The sequence below is a fragment of the Centruroides vittatus genome, unplaced genomic scaffold (genome assembly GCF_030686945.1).
Source record: "Centruroides vittatus isolate TY-2023 unplaced genomic scaffold, ASM3068694v2 scaffold_932, whole genome shotgun sequence".
In the NCBI taxonomy this organism is placed as follows: Eukaryota; Metazoa; Arthropoda; class Arachnida; order Scorpiones; family Buthidae; genus Centruroides; species Centruroides vittatus.
In genome coordinates this window covers 1,334,458-1,346,606 of record NW_027122721.1, presented here as the reverse complement: position 1 = coordinate 1,346,606, position 12,149 = coordinate 1,334,458, and the positions used below count along the sequence as shown (strand labels likewise).

Genomic DNA, 12,149 nt, shown 5'->3' with positions numbered 1-12,149 from the left:
GAATTTTCAGGGAAACTTCCGTAATAATACACCTCTAATAGGCGGATCAATTTTCAGAAATGAGGCAAGATGTCAAATTATTAAATGCGAATATTCTGTTATAATTTTTAAAACCTGGAAGAAAAATAGATTTTTTTTTTCTCCCCCTAAAATATATCGAACTAACCAGCTCCAATTAAACTTCATTTTGTAGCCTTTAAATTTATTAAAGAATTAAATTATTTTTTAAAAAATTAGGGGTAAAAAAATTCGGAAGAATTCCAGATTTTCGTCAGGAGTAACAGTTCAGTAATTGTTTGTTATCCGCCATTTTTTTTTAAAAATACTTTATTTACTTGTTTAACTGGAATTAAATTTATGATATTTGCCGAGAAATGTTTCAACTTATCGTCGAAATTTATAATAATGTAGAAAAAATTGAAGGGAGGGAGGAAGAGAGAGAGAGAGAGAGTGGGTGTGTGAGAGAGGACAATTTTACTAATGCAGAAGAGGTTAGGTTATTTAATACACTCTAATCGATGGTATAGATTGGGATAGGAATTCTTCCAATACATTCTGCAACCCTCCATCATTATGCGCAAGAAGCGCAAGAACGCGTTTCCTCAATTGCCCATTGAATCTAATTATATAGAAGGGGTCCACCAGGAGGTCTTTTGTCGCCACCTTCCTGGCGCGCTGTTTTGGTTTACGTTATTTTTTCCCCCCTCCCTCCTGCCAGCAAAGGATAATAAAGTTAAAAAAAAATTAACGGATTAAATTATATTTACCCAAGAATTATATATGAAAAGACGATTCTTCTCCGACTGTCCGACTAGAGGATTTCTTGGATTAGGAGCGTAATTTTCATAATCCATCAGGAACCGTTTACCAAGTCCCTAAATTCTTCAACAATAGAACTAATGATGGATTAATGCGTGAATAATACACTTTTGGAGCACTTCTAGAAGGCATTTTCTACCATTTTTTGAAGGGGAGGGAAGTTTATAAAAATCGGAAACAACCCTTTATTTTGAAAATTGATGATGGCTGAGGGGGGAAAAACTTGATTAAGTCATAATTACTGTGTTAAAAAGTATATTTTTGTAATGACTTGAGCCTATTTTAGTTGCAGAAAGTTTCAGAAAGACATTATTTTTAGTTGCACCTTACTATTTCTTAAGGAGAACATATTATACGGTTACTATTTTGAGAACGTCGACTACTATTTTAACTCGGTACATGGATCTTTTTTCGGATTCTTTTCGGGCAAGTAAAAATATATGAGAATCTTAATTATCCATTAAACGATCCCTTACATTTAAAACAACATCTTCTAAGGTTTACATTCATTCATTAAGCAATTTAAACGGAGAAATTAATCGTTATTACCTTATTAAATTAACCAATGAATAGGCCTTTTGATAACATTAGTTACGCCCGTCACTAAAGGCCTCAAAACACGTTTAATTAACAAATTACCCATTTAAATTTCTTCTTAAACTCTTCTAGGCTGGAATTTTTACACATTTTTACAATTATTTAAGCATACGTAACTCCTTAATCGCTCTCACCATCGCTCCTTAGAAGGCCTCTAAACTTCGTGACGATTTTTAAAATACTAATGCATACATTACAGATAATTTTTATACATATTTTAACGCAGAAATCATTCATTTTTTCTATCATTTAAGTAAATTTTAGTAGGGATAATTAGGGATAAAGCTACTTAGATCGTAGCGTGATGCACCGATTCTTAGACTCGAAAGTATTTAACGAGGCCCCAAAAAATTTAACGAGTGTAATAAATGCCTCAACTGGGCCATTTTTGAAACCGTCCGACACGAAAATCGAGCATTTTTTAACTATTTAAATGGCGGCAATGCCATCAGTGCCATGGTAATTATATACATCCATAGCCTATCCTTTAACTTAACTGACGTGACGATTTATTCCAACACTTTGTAGGACCCGCTAAAGGACCTCGTAACAGGCTCATAATAGGTTAATGTTTATTCGAATTCCTCGTGATGATTTCGTGTTAGTAGGAGCCATTCTTTTTTTTTAAAGTAAATAAATATATTAAAATTCTCTTCTCTAAGTCGCACATCTCACCTTCTTAAAGAGTCTTATGGAAGGGAGGAAGATCCTTATTTTTCTAATTACTCGGATAGTTTTCGCCTTATTTTTTTGGTAGAAAAGTTGTTTTAAATATTATTTTATTTATTAAAAAAATCTTTTTTAAAAAAATATAATAAAAAGTTTAGTATATTTTCGCGACTTTTACTCTTACAGTTAACGAATTATTTTGAAAAACAGTAAATGAATCCCTGTATTGAGGATGGTAAGAAGAAGAGGAAAAAAAGAATCCTCTGAAAGGATTATTTTGAAAATTTTCTAATTGCTTCTAAGATATTTCTTTTGTAAACTTATCTACTTTAGCACAGAGAATTTCTTCTTCTCTATTTTTTTTTATTATAGATAAATATATTTCTCTCCCTTCTCTCTTCCTCCTCTTCATCCTAAATCCCAACCAATTACAAAATGGCGTAGAGAAATGACAGTAGAAAAATTTACCTTTATTAACTATTAAATCGAATATTATATTTAATATAAATGGACATTCAAACTATTTATCGACTGGTGAGTAAAAGTTTTGTTGTAACCATGACACCCCATATTGATCAATGTTTTCTTTTCACACGAGATCCTGGCGCCATCTGATGAACATTTATCGCATTAAATTTTCATTATATATATATATATATATAAAAACACACTAATAATAATATTTAAAATAGCAATTCGATGTAAAATAAATAGATAATTTTTTAAAAATATATAAATATATATTTATAATTAAAAATTCGTACCTAACTCTACTCGTCACCGTAAAAGAAAAATGTTTTTAAGTTTAAATTCGCGTGACGAAAATCCAGGAACTACCATCTGTGACGTGACACACATATTTTTTTTTATTTTTATTTTTATTTTTTTATTATTTTTTAAACCTGAATTTCCTTAACACTCTATTAGATCCTATAGGCATTATCATACAGGATCCCACCATTTTACAAATTTAAATATATATTTAAATTAATAATAATAATAATAATAATAATAATAAAAACCTCATAAATATGAAGTAAATTACGGTTTATTATGGTAATAACCTCCCTTTTTTTTCCCATCATCTATAATTAATAAATGCCACATCATCATCATCCTCATCATCATAGCATGAATGGCTGTTAAGTACAGTACAGTGTGGCTGTATCAATATAATTATTGTTAATTTAATTTTAAAAAAGAAAGAAAAATTAATTTATAATGTTAATTATTAATAAAATTTTGATTTTAAAATGTGATATTCGCTCCATTTTTTTTTTTTTTTTTAATAATTGGGATGGGGATAAACGTGGTGGCAATAGTATCAAAGGCTACTCTTGTAAGAGGAATTGCATTGTTATTTATGAGAAATTATATTAAAAAAATGATTATTTTGTATGTAAAAATGTGTAAATTTTGTAAGAAATTTTGTTATATGCAATGTTTTTTTGTTTTTTTTTTGTTTTTTTTACGTTTTCTTTACAGACAAAGATGAACACTTCTGATCAACATGCCACTCCGCCTCTACAAAAAGGTAAATTGAATAGAAAATTTTAGAACAAGAAAATTCGTAAATTTTCTAATTTAACTTAATTGGTTTAATGATCGATAAAATTTAATTCCACCCTCATACTAAATTTTGCTGCCATCTACTAGCGCAATTTAGAATTATTTATTATTAAATATATTTCATTTATTTAAAAAAAAAAATTAATTTTAATTAAAACTTAAAGAGTTTTTTAGTTATATATTTATACACATTTTTTAATATAAATTTTATACGTAAATTGGGCTTCTGATCGTGTTTAAAAGTTATTCCGGAGCTTAAAATGAATTTATTTTAATGTTTTTTAACGTGTAAAATGGTGTTAAGTGCGAAGAATTTATAGTTTTAAAGGTCGGGGATTTTTTTGGGAGGGGGAGGGGGAGATGTTTAAGATTCGTTTAATCGGAATTGGGTATTATTCCACCGGATATAAAATAAATTTCTTATTAATTTAACAGAATTAACGCCCGGTTAACCGGATTAAGTGTCCGGATAATGACTGTCGTAATAAGAGTATTTAGTGTCCAGTTAAATTAGCGTCCGAATAATTTAATTCTTAACGGTTCTTAATGCCGTTTAACTACTTTATTTTCTTAGTTTTATTATCAGAAATTTTATTAAGAGTCGAGTTGTATTTTAAAATATATATATATATATATATATATATATATATATATTATGTTTTTAATTATCAAAATGGAAGTCGTGTGGATGGAGGGTTTGGTATATATTAGCCTTATAAAGCGGAGAATTAAGGGAAGGGGAGAGCAAAACACGTGGAGAATGAGATATTTTAGCGTTATATGCGAAGGTTTTGTGGGGTGAGAAAGGTGAAGAAACGTGTTAAAAATAAGAGGGATGGTCGGAGGAAATCTTAAACGTTAGTGAAATGAATAAAAGCTGATATTTTGGTGGAACATAATCGCGTGTTTGACTGGCAGAACACCAGACTGCGCACACAGTCAACCCTTTACCGATAAAACGTTCGCTTCCACAGCATCACTTCAACCCTTTCGTTACATCAACGGGGAGGCGTATATAGCTAGGGGGATGGAAACGATGCTTCCCCATCGCGTCAGGAGAACGAAGCCGAACACGCCATCATCGACATTATCTGTCCACTGTCTGCCATTTTAGAAGTCCAGTATGTTTGGCCAAAGAGATCCGTAAGCGAAGAATCTCGCCATGATAAATTTGACAAGAGGGACAAAATAGGATGGAAATGCAAAGAAGGCAAGGTATGGGCTGCGTAACGCCCATGATATCATTAGAAAAGTTGAGAAATTTTCTAGTACAACCGAAATATAAACCAATTGTTAACCAAGAAAGATATGGCGATGTCGAAGCCGTGGATGTTGGAGGAAATTATCTGGAGCAACAACGATCGTGTTTAGCATGGCGTCAATCGACTGTTCCTCCTGGTATCAAAGGGTTGGCGAATAGAGATGAAGGGATGTACCGGAGAGGTAAGAACTCTTTAAGCACACCATCCAAAAAAACCCACCCCGTCTTGCTTGGACCGGTTTTTATATCTTCCGCATGTTTTCCTTAAGATCATTTTAGTCTGTTTTTAAAGATTACTAATGTAATATCTAGCTACTCGATACACGATGATTTATCTATTAACACAATAGAAGGCATTAACAATAGCTAGCATGAGTTACATTTTACTTGTAATTTATACAGAAAATTAAAAAAGTATATACGATATTTACATGTTGTTTGTATTGTCGTGGCATTCTACAGTTACCATTAAATAAATATAACCGGTTGTAACTTAAACTACATTTATAGTTAGACCAAAGAATAGGTTCTTTAAACGGTTATAACTCGTTATAAAGGCTAAAATAAGCCTGTTTTTCTATCAGAAGTCCAATTTACGTGTCACACTTAGCCTAAATTAGGTTATTATCGGTAATTTTTTCGACTAGAATGAATTTTCTAAGGCCTTTATATCATTAACTCGCCTTTGAAAATAGATGCTACACTAAGTAGACTCGTTGTAAATTTAATTATAGTTAAAATTAGTTAAGTTTTATGATTTAGAATGTAAGGAAAATAGGATTTGTGTCACAACTATTATAAATTTAATATGCAGATATGTTTTAAGTTTAAGAGTTAAAGCATCTAGAACATAAGATGTATTATTAATGGTTGTCATTTCATTGTTAGCTAGTAGGAAACTAACTTAAGATTATTTGCACCGAGCATGCGTTAAAACGTCACATTATGTACCGGGGACCATCCCCTCTTATTGACATGGGATCTCTATTGGCCCTCCACATAGTCTGTCAGAGGCCAGCATTTCCTTACTGGTTAGAATAGTAAGAGACGGTCGATAATTATGTTGATGTTATGCCTGGTTAGGACAAAGAAGTCGAATCTGCTGCCCTTCTAATAGTAAAAGAGAGTGTTTTAATCATTAAAAGAACACTATAAACCTTATGCATCATTAATTATTTAGATTCGAAACTTAAGACACTGCACAAGTTACCACCATAAGTTTAGTTTCTGCACTCAAGAAGGGGATGAAGCGTGGTAGATTCTAGGATTGTTTATGCAAGAATTAATTTCTTTGTGTGCAAAATTTTTAAAAAAATTCAAAAATTAACAAGAATAGACATTTTTATCAAAAGTAAACACCATTACATATAAGTTTCATACAGCTAAATGGCTTAACAAAGTCACATCAGGCATTAAAAGTCTTCCATTTGAGGAAACAAAAAGTTCAATTATCATTAAAAAAAATGTCTAATTATTAAAGGAAAACATTATAAAAGCTCATAAATATTCTATTAATCATATTTAAAGAATTTAAAAGTTTTTAAGTGTGTTAAAACAAGCTTTTATATATTTAAATGTCATTTTTCATTAGAAGAGGAGAGAAAAAACAAAGATATTCCTTTGTTAAATGTAAAAATTCTTTTTTAAAAAAAATTATTTATTCAAATTATTCATCAGGACAGTATCAAATCTCACTTATTAAAGTCATTATCTTACATTTTCTCAAATTACTCATCGGTTTATGGAGTTAATGTAAAGAAAATAACTTACATAAAAGAAATTTAATGCTTAGTTTCTAATTAAAAATAATCAAAATATTCATAATTATATTATTTTATTTGTAAATTCTCATTATAAATCTGTTGATTTTCAACTTTAGCTGTTAAAAAGTTAGCTTTCTGTCAGGTATTTATAACCTATTTATGTTCCTTTTTTTATATATTTACACAGTTAAGGTTCATGGTCTGCCTAAAAGACTCTGTATACAAATCCACTTCAAACAAGAGCAGGGGTCCTATTGTTAAGGATATAATGCAAGAAAAAACCCTCCTTCTTTTGTAAGAGGGATTTTTTTTTTTAAGTTGAATTCTTATAAAGGGATAATAAATTATTTTTTAATTTAATCGAGAAGAACAGGTTGTCTACCGTGATACTGTTAAGTAAAAACCATTTAGTGACATATACTAATTGAGTCTTAAAGATTAATAAGAATTACACTAATTTTATTATTTTTTTCGGTAATTTTTTATAAGAAATTCTCTGGAAAAACGATTAAAATAGCTAAATTTTTGTGTTGTTCATTCTGTTTAGTAAGGAGAAGTAGGAAAAGTATAAGGATTTTTTAATGGTAATTACTAAATTATCAAGGCTTTAATTGGGTTTTTATTAAATTTTATAACATTTCGATGCTTTAAATTAGTTAAATTGACTAAAAGAATATATGATAAATTAAAAAATTGAATACAGAACGTATTACTTTAAGGAGTGGTCTTATTAGAGGTGTTAGAAAGTATAGCTATTTTAATGATAATTACTAAATTACCAAAGCTTTAATAAGGTTTTTATTAAATTTTATAACGTTTCGATGTTCTAAATTAGTTAAATTCATTTAAAAAAAGTAATAAATTTAAAAATTTCTCACAAAACTTATTACTGTAAGTCTGATTAGAGGTGTTATAAAGTATAGTGATTTTAATGATGATTACTAAATTACCAAAGCTTTAATTGTGTTTTTATTAAATTTAACAACATTTAGACACTCAAAATTAGTTAAATTGGCTAAAAGAGCAAGTAATAAGTTTAAAAAAAGCTAGCGAAAGGTGTAAAGATTAACCTGATTAAACGTATCACAAGACTGCATCGCATGTGTATTTAAGTACCTGTATCGGTTGTAAATGTAGTATTATTAGAACTAGCTGTTAAAAATCTCGAATTTAATTCGGTTTCGTGTCCTAATTTTAAAAACATCCCGCGAGAATTAAAAGACTTTTTGGAAGGGAGAATTGAAACCTGGCATCAACACCTTTACTCTTCTAAGCGATCCTAAATCAAAGTTAACCCGTTAAAAAGAAGAGAAATTGGGTAGAGGAATTTTTTTTTCCTTTTATTTTTTGAAGTTAAAAGCCCCTCCAATAAAAATAATTACGATTGATGCTATAAACAAACCCAAAACAGATATAAACGCATATTGCTATTTCAGGGACAGATGCTAAAAACTAAAAACAGAACTTGACAAAAGACAGCGCTTGTATATCAAAAGAGACAACCGGACATCTATTCTTGCCAACAAACAACTAAGTTAAGCAAGTTAGTTGCAGGATAAAAAAGGTTTTCTACTCATTTAACTACTGCCCGAAGGTTGAATTTCGATGCCAACAAAGAATCATTTGTCGGCTAACAAACTTATTATGCATAAGGACAACGCCACATAAATATTATGCCTTCTGCAAAAATAATAATAAAAATAAAAATAATAATTTAAAAATTCCCTCCTTCTATTTTAGTTAGTAGAAAGTAATAATTATTTTTAAGTCGTTGACCTTTCTACTTAATTTTTCTGTCATTTTTTTTTTTTCAGGCGTTATAAACAGGGGTTCAATCTTTTATAAACGGTAAAACGAGGTGTTCTGGTGTGATTTTCGCGTGTATTAAACTTTCATTTATTACAGTTCGGTTGTTTTGATAGTCTAAGAGTACAGTACCTCGATTTAACCTTAAACTAAACGAGTAAAGGCGTTAAAACGAGGTGTTCGGGTGTGACATTGTGGTATAGGAAAATTTAATTTAGCTCCTCGTTATTAGAATTCTTTTGATATGGGTTTCATATACCGAAAAGTACCTCGAATTACGTACACTAAAAGAGGGGTGTGCGCCTTTTAAAAAACGCTAAAACGAGGTGTTTAATTTAGCTCAACATCATTAAAAAAAAAATGGGTTCCATAAACCCAATCCTCCCATATCCCGAGCCTGTAGTTTAATAATGGAAAAAATAAAGAATAAAAATAATTTACAACGTGTAATATTAAATCAATTCTGTATATTTTGATAATAGGTCCAGTATCTGGTCTGGACGATAATCGAGCAAGCAGTATCGAGCCTTCACAGATTCATGGCATCTATGGCAATCATGGTAACAGGACCAGTAGCAGTGGGAGTCCTCCAGTATCGACGCCATCTTCGAGTGGTTCCATGGTAGTTATACCACAGCCCATAAATGCTATAGCGAAAGGTCCAGCATTGGGTTCTGCAAGCACCAATGGCACCGGTAGGAAATATCAGTGCAAAATGTGCCCACAGGTAAGGAAGGAAATTCTCATACTTTTACAACATTAAATTTGCATTCAGAAACTTTCAAATTGAACTTCCTCAAACAACAATTAGGAAATAATATGAAGAATTTTGCTTTCTTCTATAACTTTCTTCCCCTCTTCTTCTTTTTTTTTTCCCTTAATATTTAGCCCATGTTTCCTTACTACATCCTGAATTATTAATAAAGTTCTTACAAAAAGTTTGAATTATTTATATCCTTCAAATTAAAAACTAGTAAACAAATTTTTTTGCCTGATCCCCTCTTCTAATTTTTTCTTAATCTTTAAATATTTAAGAAATAAAGTAATATATATATATATATATATATATATATATAAAAATTATATTATATATTTTTTTAAAAAAACAATTTTTAAATTTAATTTTTTTCCCTTTCCTCCATGCCAATAAGCGTTATTTTATTTTATTAGGAGCGATAAATCACATTAATTCACTATTTGCTGTCCGAAAATTACCTTAATTGGGATTAGTTCTACCCAAATATTACGTTTATTAAAAATTCTGCTGAAGAACGGAATTTTTTATTTAAAAAAAAAATACTTAAAAGATGTCAATCTTTAATAAGATTTTTAAAAAATTCTATCAATTTTTATAGAAAAATTGGGACAGTAAAATTACTTCCACCCCCCGAATTTTTTCATATTTCATTAATACGTCACTCATAGTTAGTTACTTACCCATTTATATGGAATTTCTGATGGGAAAAAAAATTGATTTTTTTCACTGGAAACATCGTAATTTTCATCATTATATCCATTTAAACTGCTTACAAATCAACCATTTTCGAGTAAATAAGACACGAAGACACAATTTTCTACTCACGTGAAATACTTCAGAAAACGTATTATTACTAAATTTAAACACGTTTAATTTAGAAAAATCTGCCTTTTATTTTAAATATTTCCAATTTTCAAACGTGTCTAACAACGAATTTAGTCACGAATCCGACTCGAAAATCTTGTGTTGTTCCGCCGAAAATTTAAGTAATTTAACGGGGGGGAAAAAAAAAAAATCCGTAAATTTTACGTCCGAATTTTAATTATATAAATTAATTTCAATAAGGAAATTATTTAGGAGTTTAAAAAAAAATTAAAATATGTTAGAAAGAAGACGAAGAAGAAGTCGAGTAAGTGAATATTTCAGTAGACAATATAAAGTATAGGTTGGTTTGTTAAATGACTTTATAATTATTCAATGTAAGACTAGTTTTTCTGTAAATTATTAGTAGTAGAGTTATAATTATAGGAGTAAATTAGAGTTTAGTTTGATCTGTTTTTAAAATGAAGTGGGTCGGAAAACGGAAAAAGAAGTTTTTCACACGATGCATCCATCTTTCTCTCTCTCTCTCTCTCTCTTTCCCTCTTCAACGTTTGTAACGCTTACTAAATGTGGAAAAAAATGACCAGGGGAGTTTCTAATCCCACAAGAATAGTTACGGGAGCGAAAAGGCAGCTGTTTTCTACGAAACAGATGAGAATTTTACGTCACAGAGTGACCAGGCCACGCTGTAACTTGCATGGATCCAAAGGCCTGGCTGGCTTACTGTTAGAAAACTGGAATTGACTCTTTCTGGTTTTGCAATTCTTGCAGAAATAAGTAGGGAAAAACGTTAATAAAAAAAAAGTAGATTTAAATAGGATAGGTTCTGAACTAATTTTTCAATTTTTCTCGATTTTTCTTGAAGAGTTTTCCAAGATAGACGGCTTCATGTTCACTCATGCTAACTGCGATACTTTTTATACGCATGGATGAACAGAAATGAAATGACTATTCCGGTTCTGGTATCATTATACACATGATGACTATGCTAGAAAGGTTATCATGGGGAAAAGGTTACTTTATCAACGTACAAGTGACTAATAAGGCTACTTTTCCGGCTCCGTCTTGATTGCCTTTCCGGTTTATAGAGCAGTCGGAGTTCGAGAGGTTTGGGTTCGAATCTCTGCTTATTTTGGCGATTTTAAGTAGAATAAACTGTTTAATTGTATGAATTAAATACTTTTAAGTTCGTTTTCCTTGCTAGAATTGAATTTTTTGAGTTTTATGAGGGCGAAACAGGCTGTATAAAAGTCGCTAACTTCGCCAGAGCGCTTACTAGAATACTAATCTGTTAAAGCAGATGTTTGGCGAATTCGCTTCACTTTTTGTGTAGAAAATTATAAATTATTTATTTATTTTACCTCCGAACGGTTATTTTTATTCATTTTATCAGAATAAAAGCGGTAAACAATGTTAAAATTCAATTAAAATCGAGAAAACGTTAAGGACTTCATAACCATTTTGTCGGCTTGTCAGCCATTTTATTTAAAGAAAATAAACCTTAAAACATTAAAAAGTTTATATTTTATCATCTAAGATCAATTTATAACAGTTTAATTCTTAGATAAAATGGATTTAAGAAGTATATCATGCCTTAAATAGTATTTAAATTATGAAAGTATTTATATATACATATATATATATATATATATCGAGAATATAATTTAGGTTAATATCACAGTTTTAAAAGTAGATTTAAACCGAGTTAAACGTTCTTTTCATTAAGATATGAGCAATCATTTAGTAGTTTTCCTTGATTTAAATATTTAAAGAGAGTTTTTCTTGTGATAAATATCGTAATTATCGAAAAAAAATAACTTAATTTTTCTTCGAAAAATAAATTATATCTTTAAATATCAATAATCGTTGGCGTAGTTTCCTGAGTTTTTTCCGTTGTTTTTTTCTTTTTTCTTCGAGAAAATTGCGAATAAAATGTAAAATTTTCTGAAAACTTTAACAAAAGACGTCAAATGTATTTTCTACGACGAAATTTTCACTAAAATTTCGTCAGAATTCTGCGATTTAAATTCAATTTTACGCCTTTTTCTGTTAATTGTAATGAAAATTTTAGCGAAAATTTAATTAT

The 12,149-nt window shown here is 29.8% G+C and overlaps 1 protein-coding gene across 4 annotated transcripts in view; it reads left to right on the top strand.

Moving 5' to 3' along the window:
- LOC136990416 (zinc finger protein rotund-like) overlaps positions 1-12,149 on the top strand; it is a 79,425-nt gene that overhangs the window by 20,392 nt on the left and 46,884 nt on the right. For all 4 annotated transcript variants that reach the window (XM_067288805.1, XM_067288806.1, XM_067288807.1 and 1 more), the window contains exons 3-4: positions 3,571-3,619; positions 8,967-9,211. In XM_067288805.1, the coding sequence (XP_067144906.1) occupies positions 3,571-3,619; positions 8,967-9,211 (294 nt within the window). The remainder of the gene's footprint in view (positions 1-3,570; positions 3,620-8,966; positions 9,212-12,149) is intronic.